This window comes from Ictalurus punctatus, chromosome 14 (assembly GCF_001660625.3).
Source record: "Ictalurus punctatus breed USDA103 chromosome 14, Coco_2.0, whole genome shotgun sequence".
Taxonomy (NCBI): Eukaryota; Metazoa; Chordata; class Actinopteri; order Siluriformes; family Ictaluridae; genus Ictalurus; species Ictalurus punctatus.
In genome coordinates this window covers 4,178,366-4,200,026 of record NC_030429.2, presented here as the reverse complement: position 1 = coordinate 4,200,026, position 21,661 = coordinate 4,178,366, and the positions used below count along the sequence as shown (strand labels likewise).

Here is a 21,661-nt window from a genome sequence, read left to right as displayed (position 1 = left end):
ATGTTGATAAATTGAAGTTGAAATTTAGTATTAAGCCTTGATTCTGAATTTTGGCACTTAATAACTTAAAAATGAAGATGTTGGTTCATATTTGTCATAGTGGGATTCATTTTTCCTCATTAGTGGGTTGAAGAACAGTTAATTAGTGATACTGTCACAAAGCTGCTGTGTGACGATGTCCATTGTTAAAAGCGCTATACAAATAAAATTTAATTGAATTAATGTAGGTGTTGACTGTTTGGCTTATTTGGTTTATTATTTTAGACAAATCAATCCATAAGTTATTTTCTTAATGATTGTTGTGGTGTAAAGCTGAAGTTTATTGTTTCTCAGGTTAATTAATGTGTTGGTGTCAGCTAATGAAAACTTAATGTAAATCATTACAGAGATACTGTATGTTCACATTTTTGTTGAAAAAAAATATACATATATTTTTTAATTAATATAGTTGGAAAGTTACTGGCTCTGAGCATTTACTCTACAAAAGTAATTTAAATAAGCCTTTATCATTTGATATGTAAACAATTCCAGGCCTCTCAATCTGACAAGCACCATATTATATCATAAATTATTGCCTGGGTAGTTCGAAGTCTGAATAAAAAATACTGGAGACCTCTTTAAAAGTCCCAACAGTAGGTGCATTTTACAGATGAAAGGAAGTACACAATGATTTTTAAGAAGTATTTATTGTAGCATTCACTTACAGAGACCATGAAGACTCATTTGTGCAGTCTGCTGCTGCTGTATCCCTATACAGAGGCAAACAAAAACAGGATGTTAAATGATTCATGTGCTTTTTATAATGTATATATACAGAAAAGCTCAATTATTGTAATAATCTTATTTGAAGATTTCTTTGTGTAGAAATATGTTCAAGTATTTTGAAACTAAAATTTGCAATTTGCATTTAGGTACTAAACAGATTCAAACAAGGAGATTAGATTCTCAATGAGCTCAGTGAAAGTACAGCGAATGAGGTATGAGTTTCCTGTAGCACTTTTTTAATTAAGTTTTCAATTTATTATACATGTTTGCATATATTAATGACTAAACAAAGACAGGAATGACATATCATATCTTTTATTTGACTCTGAGACCTAGTTAGTGGCTTTCCAACATACAAGGATATGCAATACAATTAGTCTCATGACAATCAATGACAATTGTCAATCATGAACCTAGTTGTATTGCATATCCTTGTGTGTTTTAAATTTGAGGGTACAGTTTTAAAATAATGATAAAAATAAGTATTAACAAACTCCTGTGTTCAGTTACAGGTAAATGTCCCTGCAGATGGTATGTTTCTCGCCGCTATACCTATACAGACTCCTTATGTGCTCTGTATGGTGTGTTTATGCTTAAATGTACTAAAACCATGTATGCTAATCACAATAATCCTCATATAATTAGATGACCATTTTAGTAAAAGGACTCAGGGAAAAGAATACTGACTAGGGGTAGGAATTCTCCTCTTCACCAGTGGTCCTTTCACAGCTTGTCCGCTGCCCTTATGGACAGCTATGAAGGCTGTGTGAGAGCTGCTCACTCCAGACTGCTTACTCAGTTCCACCACTCTGGCCTTCAGAGCCTCTTTATCAGCTCCATCATCCTGCTTGTCCCTTTCCAGAGAGCGGATCAGAGAGCGAGCGCCCAGCCTGTGGATGGCCAGTCTGCACACACACACACACACACACACACACACACACAAAGCTGAATGAGTAACAATTAAGCAGATAGATCTAACTGCTATTCTGTCATTTTGAAATTAATTAAGATTTGTGCTATACTATAATCTTGACCATGTGTCTTCCATCATTTGAGATGCTTCTGTTTCAAATTTCATAGTTCTCAGTTATCTTAGAGTAGTTCAGCAAAACCTAGCAAGTTAATACTACACATCCACACATCTCGAGTAAATATAACATTTCATTTTGAATGACCCCATGACCCAAATCCTTCATAAATTTCTAGATGCTTCAGCTTATCCCACTAAACTGTCAGGGACTTTGGTACTATGCATGGATGCTATCAGATATAGTAGCTTTGATTAATATTTGAGTATTGTAAGCTGAGTACTGTAAGCTAGTATGACCACTAAAGCCACACACCCAGGGGTTATTATCTGATTACACACACATCATAAGTCACATCTTAATAAGATGAGATACTGGTTGCTTGTACTATTTGTGGCAGTTACCCGCTATTCTCAGCAGGCTTCAGGGAGAAGTGGACAATGTTTGAGACCTCTTGGTCTCCTAGGCAGTACTGTACTGATATTTTCCCCTTAGCACCTGGTTTCTGACATTCCTAGGGACAGAGAAAGAGGCTATGTGATTATGAGTAGATCCAGTCATTTCCTTGTACGAGACTTGCAATTTAAATAAATATTTGAGCTGAATATTCTCTCACTAATGTTGTACTTTTTCCATTATGAATTATAATCCATCATAAATTATGCAAAATCATGGACTAAAATATAGAAATAAGGGAACGCATGCAAAACAGTTTCCAAACAGTACATTCAGATTCAGAATCTGGAAGAACAAAAAAGTTTCCTGTAAAACAGTGTGATAAACGTCTCACCTCTCCTTTCAACTGGGCATAAATCAGTGCTCTTTGACCATGGAAAAGTGAATTAATCGGGGGGCTCAGACGGGTGAAAGACAAACCAGTCCAATCCTCAGTGATATCAATCACTGCTGGTTGCAAAGCATAGCGAAGAGACTGCATTACCTAGCATTGGGAATTAAAGACAATGAATGTTCAATAATAAGAGTGAAAATGTAGAAATATTTCTCAATAAAGCCGACTTCTGTTTGTTAGTGGAAAAGTGAGAGACAGAAAACAGGCATAATTATCTGTACATACACTCTAAAAAAAATGCTTGATTATTTTTTTCTACCCAAACACTGGGTTGAGCCTTTTGGGTCATTTAATTGGGTTATTTTCTCAGTCTTGGGTAGTTTTTGGGTAGTGTTGTGTAACCCAACTGCTGGGTTAACTGCTGGGTCATTTTCACTGACAGTTGAATCACCCCACCCCTCCCCCACCCTGACGCCTCAGCCCAGCTGCTTGGGTCAAATTGACTCTGTTTGAATTCGCCTCAGATGGAGGTAGTGGTTTTCACACAGAGAGACTGTTAGATTTATTTTCAGAAACAAGGTTCGTATCAATATATTTATCCATGAAACCATTACTGAACACTAGGAAAAGCAAAAATGTGCAATAACTGTCCAGTTTACATGACACTAAATGCAGCGCTATCTTCATTAGCTTTGGATTACTGGTTTGTGACACTCACTGGATCATAAGTTGGTTACTCAGTTTTTGGGAGGTTTTAATCAAAATCTGAAGTTATTTGATCAAAATCTGAAGTTTTCATCTTAAATATACAATTCATTCGAGTCATTTTAGTCAAAGTCTATATATAAACACCACTTTAGCAGCTCTAGCAATATATTTCTAAACACCTTCTTGTGTATAAATAAAGGAGACACCATGTTGGCATATTTGTTTATAATGTGGTAGATTTTACATTTTCAAAAGGTAAATATAACTGGAAATATTAACCCATTTATGAAATAAATTTAACCCAGCGTTTTTGTAAAAATGAAGCTATCCTTTGGGTTGAAAAACAACCCATTCACTGGGTTAAAATGAACAACCTAACTCGATGGGTTAGCTTAGCCCAAAATGTGTTCTATCCTATATTTACCCAGACGTTGGGCTAAAAATGTAGAGTGTACTGTAAATGACCATAAATTACAAACATCAAATAATTAAAATGAAATTGTGACTACTAAAGTGAGAAGTGATTCATTATTTGACACCATTATATTGTAGTACAAGTTACTGTTACTTCTATTTGTTTCTTTGAACCCGGTCTTACTTTGGCCTGCATGCGCTCATTTCCTGTGATGAACTGGGCGTGGCCAGAGCTGTTCTCAGCCAATCCTGTTATGAGTGCAGAACTTGCACCTTCACCAATCCCAAAAGAGAAGCATCTGTTTAAACAAAGGAGAGGATTATAAATCTTTTATGAGCCTTCTAGATATAGAAATTTAACAGAAGAAAACTGAAACACACTAACTAAGAAGTGAACAGAGTGAGGCATGCTCTTAAATAATTAATAATTTTTTTTAAATAAATAATTTTACTATAATCTTCTTTCTCTCTCTTAAATTCAGTAATAAAAAAGCAATACAGTGGAAAACTACAAGCTAAAGCTTTACCTCTGACTGTTACATCGCACTACCAGAGTCTCCCGTCATAAATTTTAAACTTTCTGCTTACAGAAAGATTTACCATAGCAATTGTTACACTGTTTACTTTGTAAATTAACAAATCGTTTCACTTTTAGAATACATTTATTGTTAGGCTTGAATAAAGAGTGTCTGCCGTACAAGTCCCTGTAGAAAATAAGCAGATAACTGAACTCTCACATGCAGCAGTGGTGTGGTACTATACATTTTCTTTTTTGATGTGGGTATCCGGTTTGCTTTAGTTATTTGCTTTTGCTTTTGTTATTTAAACCAGTTTGCGCCTTAGTGCAATTCTGAAAATATAACACTAATTCTCTCAATGTAATAAAATTAGAAATAAGAAATTGTTTAAATGCTTTAAATATTTATCCTTTTAGTTACTCAGTGTTACTCAGAAAATAAATTGTGTATATCATGAATGCTTTAAATACCACATGCCTGTGGAAATTAGCATTGCTCCTCACACAATGAAGAACATCTTTGGTGTTTCCTACTTCACCATCTGTAAATATGAACAGCTGAAAAGAGGGAGAAGACATTGGAAAACATGCAGGGGGAAAAATATCCGCAAAGATGAAAAAAAGTCTTTTGCAACATGTACTTTTACAACTCTCCCCGGAATTGTGTGTTGACACTGTATGATACTTCATTGTCTAGTCGAGCTGGCCTGTGTCAAATCCAAACCTCTAGCATTTGCTATAGATTCTGTAGTCAGTTATGAACCCTACACAGGGCGCATCAAAGGTGGAGTGTCCATGGCAGCCTTTTATATGGTCTTTCCAAACTAAAGTGAAAAAGATTTGATTTGATTTTCTGTTGAATGAAATTATGACAACAATGACAGGGCAGCTTAAATGTAGGTCTAATATGTTAGAAACCTTCTGTTTAATGGTGTGTGGAAACGGGGGCATGCATGCTCCAGCACCAGTTTGTGAATGGAGGACGAGGTCAGAGAAGGTGAGTGGTAAGGAATGCACACCTGTGGAGAATTCAATTGATGTATGTTCAGTGTTGCAGCGAGTGGTGGTGACGATAAAAGAGGAGAGAAAGCAGAGAGCAAGAGAGAGCTGGAAAGAAGAGGGCTCTGTGTGGGTGTGTGTGTTCACGATATACAATTAAATTGCACCACTGAAAAGTAAGTAATAGAAAGTGAAAGTAAATAAAAGAAAGCTGCTTCCTGTGTCCTCATTTCTCCAGGTAGGGATCTTAACATAGTGTTAAAATGTAAAATGTAGTTGTAGTAGTGTCAGCAAATGAGCTGTTTGATGCAAATTTCATGGTTTTATAGCTACTTCAGGTTTAAAAAGAGTCAGGAACTCTTTGTTTCTTTGTCCATTTACGTTCATTATTAAACTGCAATAGTTGTGGTTTAAATCATCAGTGATGGTATGACAATAAAATACTGTGAAAGGTGGAACTTTGAGAGAGATAATATGGCGTACTGGTGAGCTACTGGCCTTGACTAGCAATATAAATCAGGAAATGCTAAACAGGTCAATTAAAAAAAAGTGCCATTTCTCACTGATAAATCAGTGCAGGTTTGGATGTAGAATAATGTTACCTGTCTTGGGTGGTTGGGGATACAAGGCTGTTTATAAATGTTTTTCAGAGGTCGCAGAATCTCCGTACCCCCCATGTCTGCTTGCATCTCCTTTACCTTCTTCACGGCCTGCTCCATAGTGTCCTGACTGTACTGCACACTTTTCCTAAAGCCAGGGAAACACACAGCAAACAAAAAAACTGACACAGCACATCTAACCATCTCTGCATCACTCTCACTCATTCACTTTCAGTAATCACTTTATCCTGGTCAGGGCCACGAGCCTATCCCGGGAATAGTGGCTATGAGGCAGGGACACACCCTGGATGGGACACCAGTCCAATGTAGATCAACATATACCTAGGCAATTTATCTTAGCCAATGTATTTGGGAGTCGAAGAAAACTAGACATAACAAAGGAAACCCAAGCTGACACGAGGAGAACATGCACAGAAAAGCCACACAGACAGTAACCCGAGTTCAAAATCTGGACCTGTGAAGCAGCAATGCTAGTTATGCATTTCATCTCATTTCATCCATGTTTGTGTCTGATTAATGAACTGAGTGACAGAACTACTCCATATTTACTGGTTCATGTGCGGGTTACTCACGGGAAGAAGGATTCATAGTGAGAGCCAAATCCATAGATGTTAAAGTAACAGTCCATAGGGAGACTCTTCAGCAGCAGGAGCAGAGTGTCCTAAGCACACCATTATTCACATAGTCAGTATATATATATATATATATATATATATATATATATATATATATATATATATATATATATATATATATATATATATATATATATATAACTTCTTTTTTTTATGATGAAAAGAGAAAAAATATCTACAGAACAGTTGAGTCTTACCCTGGCACACTCGATGCGTTCTTGTACACCTCGTCCGTGATACATTCTGCATCTCATACTGCCAGATCTGTCCATAACAAACACAAACTCGCCACATGACGACATGGAGGACATCACTGACTCAGGAAACTCTGGATAGAAACTGACCATGACCACAGGGTCTCCCAGGAGAGTCCCTAACAGGATAAAAAATAAACAGAAAGGTAATGAAAGGAAAGCAAGAAAAAAATACATGACCAACCAAAATTAGCTTAGCTTTTGTTCTTGTTTTATTAATAGTAATTTTCCAAAGGTTCTCAAGCTTCTTCTGTTCCCTTTCTTTTGCCATAATTTAGTAAAGAGATTTGTGAAATTGTACCTGGCTGTGCTGAGGGAGATCCAGCCTCCACTATAGCAGTGAGCTGATGGGGATTCTGATAATATAGATACAGCTCGACATCTCTGTCAAACATATGACCTGCACAAAGACTTACCTAAACACACACACACACACACACACATACACACACACACACAGTATACTCAGTATTCATAGAAAAAAAATTCTCTGCTTACATAGAATCCTATTAAAAGTTATCTGCATATAAGAGGCTGTGTTTACTGCCAGTGTTAAATGTTGCCATAACAACAAGAAGGATGTGAGTCCTGAAATAAGTATTTGGACAATTTTAATTGTTATTTAAAATATAGTACTTCCAGTGCATATATCCACTTCACATTTCAAAAACACTTATATCCACTTCACGCTCATGCAAATTGCCCCTTGTGTCATTATAAATGACGTTGCCATTTTATAGTCAGATTTCAACAAGTATCACTCATGGTAAAGGTAAAGGAGCTTCCTAATGTTCTCAGGGACAAAATTATTAAACACTTGAGTGGAAAATGCTACAGAGCAATTGCAAAGACCTTGAACATTATTTAATCTGTTCAATAATGTGCAGGTGAAAGTTTAAGGAACAACAAATCATCCCAAGACAACCTGAACCCAAATACAAATATATTATTCATAATGAATAGATGCATCATAAATGAATACAGATCCCAAAATTAAGCAGACTAAACATTTTTGAGAGAACAGAAGAGTTTAGTTGTTGTTGTTGTTTTGCTTTTTCAGAAAGCTTGCTGATAAAATGATATAGCCAGTTTCTTGATCTGGGAAAGACGTCACAGCTTTGAAACAGTTGGCTTGCTTACTCAGACACATTAGATAAAAAATGTAAAATAGCCAGAAAGTTCCCAGAGTAAACTGTGTAGATTAATGGGTGAACTGTACTTTTACACCCATTAATCAATACACAATAATCCATAATGACAAGTCAAAAACATGATTTTTAAATTTGGAAAAACTGAATTCTCTCATTTAGTTAATGAGTGCCTAATGGGTTCTTGATCACCTCTCTGACCAAAACCCTTCTGGCCCATTTACTGAATTTGGATACTCAGCCAGCTCTGGGAAAAGTCATGGTGGTTCCAAACTTCTTTTGTTTCACGATAATGGTTACACAATAATGTTTCACAATAATAACCGTGCTCTTTGGAACATTCAAAGCTTTAGAAAGGGTTTCACACCCTGCCAAGACCCTTGAAGCGTACAAATTTTATCGCTAAGAGTTCCTTGAACTTCATGACTTGGATTTTGGTCTGACATGCACTAAATTGAGTGACCTTATACACACCAATGTGTGCCTTTCTAAATATTGTCTAATCAAGATCAGATTTACTTTCTCAGATTAACTTGCTTTTTTTTCCATATAAAACACTTAGATTTTATTATACAAACATAGAAAACACTGGATAAAACTATTGGCTTTTCAGTGGGCCCAAGTTTAAGTCATGAGCATTAAAAATTAAAGATTTCTCTCTTTACAACTAGGGTGAGCAATAAAGAATCCCAGAGCACACTACATGCAAAACCCTGAGGCAGATAGGCTACAACTTTTACATTTACAGCCAAAAACACATCTTCATGCTAGTTCACTAAACTAAGAGTAATGTCAGGGAAGAAGAGTACTATCCAACTAAAATGTTGGGGAAAGAAAAGAAAATACAAGACAGCCAGTGACTCTGCTCTTTGGACAGCTATGGGGAATTCATTCCACCATCTGGGTGCCAGGACAAATTCCTTGATGCATGTCTTCCTTGTACCTTGTTAGATAGTGGGTCCATTCAAGTCATGCTAAAGCCTTGGTGGGAGAGTGGTGCAGAGCGGATGTGATGGGCGGAGCGGATGTGATGTGATAGGCCCTTTACTCTCTCTGCTCCAGGGGCGCCGTATCATGGCTGACCCTGCGCTCTGACCCCAGCTTCCTGACAGGCTTGGGTATGCGAAGAAAACAATTTCACTGTGCTCTACTGTATATGTGACCAATAAAGACTCATAATCATTACTTGAAGGTAGGCAGGCACTGGTGCATAGGGAATCATCATTGTTTTAAATGTGATGCGGGCAGCTACAGGAAACCACTGGAGGGTAATGGGGTGGTGTGGGAGCACTTGGGTCGAGTTGCAGTAGTCCAGTGTTGAACTGACAAGGGACTTAACAAGCACCTGTGTGGCCTTCGTTGAAATATCCAGATTCTCTTGATGTTATAAAGGTTAAGCATGCATGACCAAGCCAGTTTAACCATGTGATATGAAAAGGATAGTTGGCTGTGCAGGACTACCCCAAGGTTGTGTGCAGTGACAGATGGAAAGATCTGAGAGTTGTCCAGGGAAATCACAAGATCTTGATATGGGAATGTATCTTCAGGGATGTACAGCAGCTTGGACTTGCTTGCACTTGCTGGGATGCTGGAGTCCATGCAGAAACATGAATGTCTGAGTGAGGAAAGGAGAGGATGAGTTGAGTGTCATCAGCATAGCAGTGGTATGAAAACCCATGTGAGGATATGGCCTCATTGAGAGTGTGGGTATAAAAGAGGGAACAGATAGGAACCCAGCACTAAGCCATGTGGGATACCAGTGGAAAGTCTGCATGGAGCATATGTGAACCTCTTTAATATCACCTCATACGACAAAGCATCACTATGCTGTGCCACAAATTCCAAGACTTATGAGGATGCACAAAAGAGTTTTGTGATTTGAGGAGGATGAGGACTAATAACAGTTTGACAGCATGAAACTTCACAGTAATAACCAAAAGAGCAGTGTCTGTGGAGTGTGCCACTTTGAAGCAAGAATGGTTAGGATGGAGGTCATTCTGGGTTCTCTAGAGTGGGTTCTTCAGCATGGGAATAATCCTTTCTTTCTTGAATGCAGATGTTATGGAGTCATTAGTGATGGAAGTATTAATGATGAAGGGAGTATGTCCTGGGTATGATTGCTGGACAGAATAATCTGAGGGATGTCTAGAAAGTGGAGAAAAATGGGTTAAAGGAAAAGGAGAGGAAGACTGAACAGATAGTGTAGGAATCAGGGTAGGAAGGAAAAGACTGGCAGATTTTACCGATCTTCTCATTAAAGATGGTACTGTATATAAAAATACTAACAAAAGAAGCATGTATAATGTACTGTGTACTCACTAAGGAAATGGACAGATTTACTTTTTGCAGTTTTCAAAAGTGCAGAAAGAGTGAGAGAAATAGAACATATTGAGAAACACTATGCCAAGAGATAATGTGTTAAAAAAAAAAAATTAATTTTATGCTAGTCATGAAGGAGAGATATGAAATATAAATGCCTGGATTGATTTAAATGATCCAATTCTGAATAAGTGAATCAGTAAAAATTCATGAATTCATCAATCTGATGCAGTTAATCGTTACACACCTACTGGCAAGTTACATAAACTTTTCACATAAGTCACATTCACAAAATCCCCCCCCCCCCCCCCCCCCCCGACTCTCTCTCACACACACACACACCTTTGCCTTTGTGTGGTCTGTGTTGAGGAACATCAGGGGCTCTAGAGGACATTTGGACTCCACTTTAGTGATGGGGTTTGGAGAACTCACGTGTGCAGTAAAAGAGAGAGAGTAGGGAATACCAGAAGAACTTGATGTTATCTCTGACACTATACCACCACCTGAACCTGAAAATAAAACGAAAACAGATTATAGGATTCATTTACCAATAAGATTACCCATTAATCTAAGTGCATGTTTGATCAGCAGGATTACTTAAATTGAGATGAGTATGTGACAGTAAAGTGTCACGTCTAATATTGTATGTTTAGCATGTGACAGTACAGTGTGTTGTGGTGGATGTGTGTGTTTAATACCGGCTGGTGTGTAGCGGGGGTTGAGCACTGCAGGCAGGCAGAATTGCAGTGAATGGTCAGCCTGTACACTCAGCTCAGTGATATAGATGAAGGTGATGGCGGCGCTCTGTCCTGGTGGCAGAGAGCCTACACTCATCTTGAACACGTCCACAGACTCCTCACTCTCCTCCAGCAGAAAGGCCTGTTGACCTGAACTCACTGCATCGTCGTACTGCTCCCGCGCCTGACGCACAGACAAAATACATGTGTTAATGTTACATTCCCTCTCAGTGTGAGACATGTGGATTACCTACAATCTACAATCCATGGTGCACTGACATTCCTGTTCACTAGTCTACAGAATACTGCAAGTAAGATCATTAGTTTATCATTTTCAGGAAAGCACAGCTTCACTCACCTCCTGTTTCTCCTGCACCTCAGCCACTATCTCCTGGTCTGCAATCTTGGCGCTGAAATGGCAGAGAGCAGCTCCTGAAGGCATGGGGAAGACAAACACAGCCTCCAGCAGGTGCGCTTCCTCATTTATATACTGCAGGGTGGAGGTCACCGTCGCTACATGCCCCTGAACCTGCAGATCCACCTCAATGTGCTTCAGTGGAACTGAGCAGGAAACATACAGAAGCCATAACATGCTGAGAAGAGTGTGTAGGGAACACAAATGTTGCAGGAATTAAACTTTACATCACATTTGATGCTTTTCCTAAAAGATTTTTCACAGCATGTGTTAATATGAAAAAGGGGCACACAGTAATTGTTGCCATGGATCCTTAAATATCCTTAAAATGTATTACAACAGATTTTAGAAATAAAAGGTCTTAAAATTTGATGTCTTTAAAAATTATGACTAGAGATACACTGATGTATCGGCCAATAAAGGCAATTTTTCCATGCTATTGGCTGACAGTTTAGACACATCCGATGATCAGGCCGATTATATCCTGTCAATCAAAAGAGGGCAGGAAAACATATGGATTTCGTGCTGTGTGTAAAGAAGATGTCTCTTGTGTGGAATGATGACAAAACTGCAGTTTGCAAGCTCTGTAAAAAATTTTACACCGGACACTGCAGCAGTGAAGCGGGAGTTTCAGCGTTGAGTCTTTTTTTTTTTTTTGCTGCGCTGCTCGAGCCGAATTAAAGCTCCAGTACACTGCTGAAAGATTTAAATGAAGATGAGTTGACAAAAAAATATATTTTGCACAGAAAAATATATTTGTAGAGTAGTATATTTCATATCCAGTTAATATTAATATATAAAAAAAAGTTGATATTATATATTACCAGTTTGATATTAATGATGATGTAGAAATGCTTTTGTTTGTAGAGAGTGAACGTGAGACTAACAGGAGGTTTTTTGTTTTTACAATTCAGTCAATTAATTCTGTTAATATAACATTACTAACATTCAGTAAGTTAAGAAATCTTACTTTAATCTTCAGAATTGAGTTCATGTGTTAATGTTAATTCTAGTAATGTTAATTTTCTGTTTATGAGACCAGTTACTGTGAAGCAGCTTGTTGAAATGGAGAGAATAAAGTTTTTATTTGCATTCCTTCAGAATTGTGGAATTAATTATTATTAATTTAAAAGAAGGCTTAAAACGCTGAACTATCGGTATCGGTTATCGGTATCAGCCGATATCAATCTGAATAATGGGCTATCGGTATCAGCTGAGAAATTTAGTATTGGTGCATCTCTAATTATGACATTATAATTTAGGGCCAATTTGAAATCATTTTTGGACATGTGGTGATATCTTTGAGAAATGAAAATGGGACTAATTTTTAACTTATTTTACTTTAAATGAAAATTTACTTAACCAGTGCTGGGTCACATACCTTTTGTTAAAAAAAAAAAAAAAAAAAAAAAACTCAGAAAGTCTGCCTAAAGCCATCTAAAACCTTGATAACTAAGTGTGATTTTCTTGTGATTTGATCAGACTTTTGGATAGTTATACACTGTGGCAAAATAGAATTAATCCAGAGAAGAGAAAGAAGAGTGCATATACACTCTGTAGAGACAACAAAGTTTTAAAATGTCCAAATTAAAATGAACAACTTTTTTGTTTTGGTGAATAAATAAATTTTTGGTGTAACTATTTTATTGACTGCCTTTTTGTGTGTGTAATGGTTCACTTATAAACTGTTGATTATAATAGATTAGAATAGATTATTCTTTTCCATGATATGAGCTGTGGGAACGCTTCTGTATTGGTTAGCCTATTTCATTTGGAGTGAGTAAAAGAGATCTGTATTTTCTTACGGTTATTGAATGAACAGAAATAATAATCTTTCTTTTTGAGAATTTTGTTTGTTTGTTTGTTTGTTTGTTCTGCTGAGTGAGGTAAAACTGATGTGGCGGTTATTTAGGCTGAACTAACAAACACCTGAACCCCTGAACTAACAAACACCTGAGGTGACCATGCTACCATGCTATCAGATATAAAGACAGAAATTTTCATTTGAATACATGCTCCAGACATATAATATTTTCACCAGCATATAATAAATGTGTAGCTTCCTCCTATTGTAACTAGAATAACAATCCTAGAAACAGAGATTTTGCGTTTCCGTGCAGGACCTTGTGATTATTTTAGTTTGCAATCTTGTTGCAAAGCAGCTCCAGGTATCAAAAGCAAGACATGTACAGTACAGCTTTCTTTCTTTTTTTCATTTCTCTATACACAAAATCTTACCTGGAGCATTCTGGCTTGTCAACAGGCCACAGTTCACCATTTTGCTCTCCTTTTGTGGCAATCTTTGTGAAATCCTGAAAAGAAAACACTTTTATCAGTGCGAGGTTAAATTTAATAACACTGAGTATATCACACACACACACACACACACACAACACTGACAAACAAAAAGTGAAAAGGGGGAAATCCCCTTGTACAGTTTCCAGCCTGCAGTAAGCCATAGATAAAGGTTTGCCATTACACTGCCGTGGTGCTGAATATATCCTGAAAAAACTCTCTCTACAATGCATGGTTATTTTTTCCTACCCAAACACCAGGTTGAACACATTGCTTTATTTTATATTTGCACAGTTTTGGACAGTCGAGTGTAACTTGAAGCATTGGCAGACTTTTGGGCTTATAACTTGTGAAGTATCTTAAACGAACACTGCAAGTGTTTAACCTTTCAGCTTGTGCTTGTGTTATCATGTTAAATTTGTCTATATGTATCTTTTCATGTTTTTTTTTTCTCTGGAGGAAACCTCTGTGAACCTTGGTACTCTACTGCCACCTACTGGTGTGGCTTAGTGCTTAAACAACCTAGAGGACGAGCAAACTAATTAAAAAGTTCAAATTATTTTAGAGTAATATTCTGAACAATGACCTTTGGGGGCAAATTTAAACAATTCTTCGTTAGCACAAATACAACCCAAATACCATAAAAGATGGGACAGTATAGAAAATGCAAAAAACAAACACAAAAAGTAATTTGAAAATTCATTTCACCCTGTATTATATTGAAAACATTATTAACACATTATTTGATATTTTACTTAGTGAATTAAGTAAAACACTTTGTGGTTCAGCAACTGCTGTCCAACTAATAGGAAAGAAAACTATGTTGAAGTGGACAGGAATTAAATTATAAAGTGTTACAATAGGTAAAAGCTCATTTAACATGAAATTCAACTTTTGTTTCTTATCTGTCCACTCTTTTGGATTACCAGAAGGGTTCCCAATCATGGGAAGAATTTCTTTCTCAAGCCACTCAAGGATCCGTTTGAAGCACAAAGTTGAGTGATGCGTGTACTGCAGACAAAATTCTCTAATATGCACTTTACTAATTTCTCACGAAAGAATACTATTTTCATATCTACCTTTTTCCCTTTTCCAAGTTCCACAAAAGTGTTTATCTTGCAGTAACTTCTCTGGATGTCAAGGTGCTGTCCACACTAATAAGCTTATGATCAGAATGTGCTGTATAGCTGTATTTGCTACTCTATTTCTCAAATTATCTGATAAGTACATTCTATCTAGCTGTGCTGCTGAAATCCTCTCCTCATCCACCTTTACCCATGTATATTACTGAAGGATTTTTTTCCTCTCCATATGTCTGTTAGATTAAAAGTTTCAGTGATATTAACTAAAACTGCAGATGATTGAACATGCGGTTCCTCTCCATCAAGAGACTAATCAAGTGTACAATTCCAATCGCCCCCCAAAATCAATAAATCACCATTCTGTTGTCTTAGAAACACTTTCAATTTGATAAAGATATTTATCCTATCATACCCTCTGTTAGGTGCATCGATATTGACACAAACAAAAGACAGACCATTAATCTCAGCTCTAACTGCGACTAGTCTCCCTTTAGGAGATGGGGGGGAAAGAACTGCAATTCCTGCACTCAGGTTAGTCCCGTGACTGAGAACACACTCATCCTCCACCACCACCGCCAGTCAGCCTCATTCTTAACATCACTGTAGGTTCCATGCACGTCTAGATTGTTTTACCCTGAAACATTCTAGGATTGTGTGAGCCTTCCTCCTATCCGTCATCCCATTAACACTGAGGGAACCCACTCGTAAGGAAAAGAGAGATTAGAAAGACAAGTCAGGAAGAATGTTAGTCATAGTGTTTAGTTACGCAATCCCCTCTTTGGTCTCTTTTCCAGTTTTATGTCTCTGCCGAATTGCAGTTATGTACTTCATTAATAAAAAACATTTCTGCTGTGATAGCTCCTAATAACTTCTCTAGATCTGGGAGAAACAAAAAACCCACTTACTTCAACACTTTTACCCTTAGTTTCATCAAGAAATTCATTCATTTGAGCCACAGTTTAAAAGTTTGTTACTTTTGTCACCTCTGGCCATTGTTCATCATCTCTCATGCTGTCATCAGTACATCTAGCTCATCTCCTGAATCTTCCTCTACTGCCTGTGCAGTTGTCTGAATCACTTTCTCAACTTTATCAGGAGCATCACTTGAGTGCATAACAACAGCAAAGCTACAGCAAGCTTGCTCACTACTCTCCACATTAGCATCGCTTTCACTCACCTCATCATACCACTTTGCCTCCTCTGAAGGCCTTTCTACTTGCCTCTTCGTTGCTTTGTTTGCTGTAACTTCCCTGGTATTGGTGCTATTGTTAGACAATCAGCTGCATCAACAGGCAACTGTTTTCACTGTCTACCTGTTTATGTGGACAGAAGGACAGTTTGTGTCCTAAATCGCCACATTCAACACAAGTTATTGGTGTTTGCATACCGCATATAGGAGCTCTCTCCGTGACTGACGACTGACGTGCTCAGGTGAAGTCAAGAACATAAATACCTGCCGTCTAAATGAGAGAACGTGTTTTTAATGCTGTATTTTTACATCCTAGTGGAATCATTTTGATGGGATTTTTCTGTATCGTGCCAATTCTTTAAGAATGGCATCTTTTTAAATGAAAGCCGGTACATTTGAAATGATTTTACAAAAAAGGGATTTTTGTAGCTGGAGTCGCTAAAGGAGTCACAGTCATATAACTTCCTCTAACCCAAAGGTTCCCAAACTTTTCCAGGGCAAGGCCCCCCAAATAGCATTAACATTTGACCGAGGACCCCCTTTTGCAAGATGTCTTTAAAACACATTAAAAAATACAGACTTCTGAATATATCCCCCGTTTTTTTTTTTAATAATTACATCTTACATCTTTACATTACATTATATTAGGAATTTATTGTGTGTGTGTGTGTGTGTGTGTGTGTGTGTGTGTGTGTGGTTGTCTGAGAGTGAGAAAGAGAAAACGTACTAGTTGGAGGGATGGGCATACCAAATTGTTGACGCCCCCGGGCGCCCCCTGGTGGCCCCCAAGGGGGCCCCCTCTTTCAAAACCACTGCTCTAACCCATATTTCATTCTCAGTCAATTGAACAAGCTGCTCACTTTTCAAAAACACTACGATTGCTTTATTCATTCGCGATGCTGAGAGGATATTATCAAAACCGACTATCTTTCCTACCACCACCAGCAATTCCTCCATGCTCACACCGAGCTCAGGCACACACCTGCACCCATTAAGCCGGGACAAGTGTGGGAGTCCCTGTACAGGGTCAGCCTCCATACCGACACACAAAAAAGCCGCGGTCAGCTTAAGATATACGGTACTTTCTGACTCTGTTATAATTCTGCCACAAAGAAGGGAAAAGTAAGAGAAAGAAACTGAAAAAACAGTCTTTCATGTACGCTCTCACCAACATGCGTCCCTTGCTCCACTACACTCGAGCATGTACACACAAGCGAGAGAGAGTTGGGTTTTTTTGTTGTTGTTGTTTTTTTTTTGTTTTTGTTTTTTTTTTTTGGGGGGGGGGGTGTTACATTTTTAACAGTCCTTTATTTTAACCATTCATGAAGTGTCTATCGTTCTTACATCAAATAAATAGTATTTCTAAATACCTAAACGCTTAAATAAATAGATAAAACTAAATAAGTAGTTAAATGAATTAATGAGAGGTAAATACATACACAAGCATGTGCTTTGAAATTAATAATAATTCTGTTTAAAAAGTCAAATAAAACCTTATTTGTACAACACGTTTCAATTTAGGACATAAATATTACCTTTTAAAGCATTCAATTTAAGAGCAAGTGCTTCTGTTAAAAAGTTTTAATTAGATTAGATTAATGATTCATTTTCAACACAACATAAAACCTTGCCCTGCCCCCAAACCTTACAGCAGTACCTTAGCCTTGCCCCCTTACCTTACAACCTTATCTTAGTCCTGCAGCCTGTGTGTCATTTTCGAGCAAACAAATTCAATCAAAAGGGTTTTTAGCATCAGTTCTACGTTCAGTGGTCCACTGACTTTCATTTAATTTAATTTTGTGTGAGCCAGATAGCTAATTTGGCCTGGCCTATTATAAAATTAAGCACGCAGATATTTTCTTTCTGTGCAACTGCATATTTAGGACAAAAAATATACAGGCTCTCTGTAAGTATTGGACCCAACCTCTCCATCCATACTCCCAGTGTATTAAACTCTGCTGCTAGTATGTGACATCATAAGAAAGGGTTGGGTTATTGGGTTGGTTATTGTTTCCTCTCCATCACAAAATGGGCATGTTGTAGCTATGGTGGAGTCATGCGTCATGTGTCAGCCCCATGCACAACCCTTCACTGTAGATCAGCTGTATGCTTCTCTATGGGGGGCTTGTACAGGGACCTCCAGCAGCCTTGTGGGGAAGACCCTGGCACCAGTAGATCCGACTACCTTGACTCCTTCACTCCAGCCAGAGAGTTGGATGACGTTCACACTGACCGCATACAAGGTCTTTTTGGAAGCGTCTTCAATGTCCATCAGCTGTGGTGTGCTAAAAGAGAGTAGTTTTCCGTGTTCTCCCTCCTGCTGTTCAACCGCTGCAGAAATGGATAGGGAGGGGAAGCATTGCCAGTCTCCTCCAGATCCCTGCTCTAGAGCCACCCTAAACACTGGAAGCAGTGCCAGGATCACCTCTCCCAGCATCTCCTGCAGCAGACAACTAGGGCTGCAACTAACGATTATTTTCATAATCGATTAGTTTCTTCAATTATTTTGTTTTATTAATCGGATACGGCAAACTTTCTTTACCATTTATTTCGTATATTTAAAATAAAATCCACAAACTGAGTATTACAAATATAAACTTCAGACTAAAACTTTACACAACTGTTTGTCCAATTATATAAGACTGAAAAGAACCCAATACGTGCAGACACACAACAGAATATATATTATTCATTTAGAACTCTAGTTTAATTCAGTGCTTTTTGTGCATCCATGAAAATAATGCAGAAATACAAATAATATCTTTGATTATATATATATATATATATATATAGTAAGTGGACTGTAGAGAGTACAGTGGGGCAGTAAGAGGACTGTAGAAAGGAGAGTGGGGCATTGAGGATACTGTACAGAGGAGATTGGGGCAGTGAGGAGACTGTACAGAGGAGAGAGGGGCAGTGAAGGGACTGTAGAGAGGAGAGAGGGTCAGTGAGGGGTTTGCACAGGATAGAGTCGGAATGCTGTGCATGTGAAGGGACTGTACAGAGTAGAGTGGGGCAGTGTGGGGACTGTACAGAGGAGAGTGTGGCAGTGAAGGAGGAGGAGAAAAGTGGGGCAGTAAAGTAGAGAGGAGAGTGGGGCTGCTGGGTAGTGTGGGGACTGTACAGAGGAGAGTGGGAATGCTGGGTTGTGGGGGGACTGCACAGAAGAGAGTGGGGCAGACAAGGGACTGTAGAGAGGAGATTAGGGCAGTGAGGGGACTGTACAGAGGAGAGTGGGGTAGTGAGGGGTTTGCATATGATAGAGTTGGAATGCTGTGCTGTGACGGGACTGCACAGAGTAGAGTGGGGCAGTGAAGGGACTGTAGAGAGGAGAGTGGGGCTGCTGGGCAGTAGGACTGTAGAGAGGAGAGTGGAGCAGTGAGGGGACTGTACAGAGGAGATTGGGGCAGTGAGGAGACTGTAGAGAGGAGACAGGGGCAGTGAAGGGACAGTAGAGAGGAGAGGGGGTCAGTGAGGGGTTTGCACAGGATAGAGTCGGAATGCTGTGCTGTGAAGGGACTGTACAGAGTAGAGTGGGGCAGTGTGGGGACTGTACAGAGGAGAGTGGGGCAGTGAGGGGACTGTACAGAGCAGAGTGGAGCAGTGAGGGGTTTGCACAGGATAGAGCTGGAATGCTGTGCTGTGACGGGACTGCACAGAGTAGAGTGGGGCAGTGAAGGGACTGTAGAGAGGAGAGTGGGGCTGCTGGGCAGTGAGGTGACTGTACAGAGGAGAGTGGGAATAATGGGCAGTAGGAGGACTGTAGAGAGGAGAGTGAAGCAGTGAGGGGACTGTACAGAGGAGATTGGGGCAGTGAGGAGACTGTACAGAGGAGAGTGGGGAAGTGAGGGGACTGTACAGAGAAGAGTGGGGCAGTGAGGGGTTTGCACAGGATAGAGTCGGAATGCTGTGCTGTGATGGGACTGCACAGAGTAGAGTGGGGCAGAGAAGGGACAGTAGAGAGGAGATTGGGGCTGCTGGGCAGAGAGAGGCTTGGACAGAGGAGAGTTGGGCTGCTGGGCAGTAAGTGGACTGTAGAGAGTACAGTGGGGCAGTGAAGGGAATGTAGAGAGGAAAGTGGGGCAGTGAAGGAGAAGGAGGAAACTGGGGCAGTAAAGTAGAGAGGAGTGTGGGGCTGCTGGGTAGTCTGGGGACTGCACAGAGGAGAGTGGGAATGCTGGGCAGTGGGGGGACTTCACAGAGGAGAGTGGGCCAGTGGGGGGACTGCACAGAGGAGAGTGGGGCAGTGAAGGGACTATAGACAGGAGAGAGGGGCAGACAAGGGACTGTAGAGAGGAGATTGGGGCAGTGAGGGGACTGTACAGAGGAGAGTGGGGAAGGGTGGGGACTGTACAGAGGAGAGTGGAGCAGGGTGGGGACTGTACAGAGGAGAGTGGGGCAGTGTGGGGACTGTACAGAGGAGAGTGGGGCAGTGCGGGCAGTGTACAGAGTAGAGTGTGGCAGTGCAGGGACTGCCCAGAGTAGAGTGGGGCAGTGCGGGGACTGCCCAGAGTAGAGTGGGGCCAGTCAGGGGACTGTCCAGAGGAGAGTCGGGCCAGTCAGGGGACTGCCGAGAGGAGAGTTGGGCCAGTAAGGGGACTGCCCAGAGGAAAGTGGGGCCAGTCAGGGGACTGCCCAGAGGAGGGTGGGGCCAGTCAGTGGACTGTACAGAGGAGATTGGGGCAGTGAGGGGACTGTACTGAGGAGAGTGGGGGCAGTGAGAGGTTTTCACCGGATAGAGTCGGAACGCTGTGCTGTGAATGAACTGCACAGATTAGATTGGGGCAGTGAGGGGACTGTACAGAGTAGAGAGGGCCAGTGCGGGCACTGTACAGAGTAGAGTGGGGCAGTTCGGGGACTGCCCAGAGTAGAGTGGGGCAGTGCGGGGACTGCCCAGAGAGAGTAGAGTGTGGCCAGTCAGGGGACTGCCAAAAGGAGAGTGGGGCCAGTCAGGGGACTGCCCAGAGGAAAGTGGGGCCAGACAGGGGACTGCCCAGAGGAGGGTGGGGCCAGTCAGTGGACTGTACAGAGGAGATTGGGGCAGTGAGGGGACTGTAATAAGGAGAGTGGGGGCAGTGAGGGGTTTTCACCGGATAGAGTCGGAACGCTGTGCTGTGAAGGAACTGCACAGATTAGAGTGGGGCAGTAAGGGGACTGTACAGAGTAGAGAGGGCCAGTGCGGGCACTGTACAGAGTAGAGTGGGGCAGTTCGGGACTGCTCAGAGTACATTTGGGCAGTGCGGGGACTGCCCAGAGAGAGTAGAGTGTGGCCAGTCAGGGGACTGCCAAGAGGACAGTGGGGCCAGTCAGGGGACTGTCCAGTGGAGAGTGGGGCCAGTCAGGGGACTGCCCAGAGGAGAGTGGAGCCAGTTAGGGGACTGTCCAGAAGAGTGTGGAGCCAATCAGAGGACTGGACAGAGGAGAGTGGGGCTGCTGTACAGTGAGAGTTTTGGACAGAGGAGACTGTGAATGCTGGGCAGTCGGGGTACTTCACCGAGGAGAGTAGGGCAGTGAAGGGACTGCAGAGAGGAGCGTGGGGCAGTGAAGGGACTTCACAGTGGAGATTGCGGCAGTGAAGGGACTGTAGAGAGGAGAGTGGGGCGGAGGGGACTGTACAGAGGAGAGTGGGGCAGTAAGTAGTTGCACAGAATAGAGTCGTAATGCTGTGGTGTGAGGGAAGTGCACAGAGGAGATTGGGGCAGTGAAGGGACTGTACAGAGGAGAGAGGGGTTGCTGTGCAGTGAGG

General features: G+C 40.4%; 1 protein-coding gene across 1 annotated transcript; it reads right to left on the bottom strand.

The window, feature by feature from the left end:
- Positions 1–668: 668 nt before the first annotated feature.
- Positions 669–13,741, bottom strand: LOC108274584 (von Willebrand factor A domain-containing protein 5A). The gene is made up of 14 exons (XM_017484796.3): positions 13,588–13,741; positions 11,293–11,495; positions 10,896–11,118; positions 10,540–10,706; positions 7,032–7,146; positions 6,674–6,849; positions 6,414–6,502; positions 5,824–5,968; positions 4,701–4,780; positions 3,890–4,004; positions 2,584–2,733; positions 2,198–2,307; positions 1,453–1,670; positions 669–749 (listed from the first exon to the last, which is right to left on the bottom strand). Exons 1-14 carry the CDS (start codon positions 13,625–13,627, stop codon positions 697–699), a joined length of 1,884 nt encoding a protein of 627 aa, XP_017340285.3. The 5' UTR covers positions 13,628–13,741; the 3' UTR covers positions 669–696.
- Between the last annotated feature and the right edge of the window lie 7,920 nt (positions 13,742–21,661).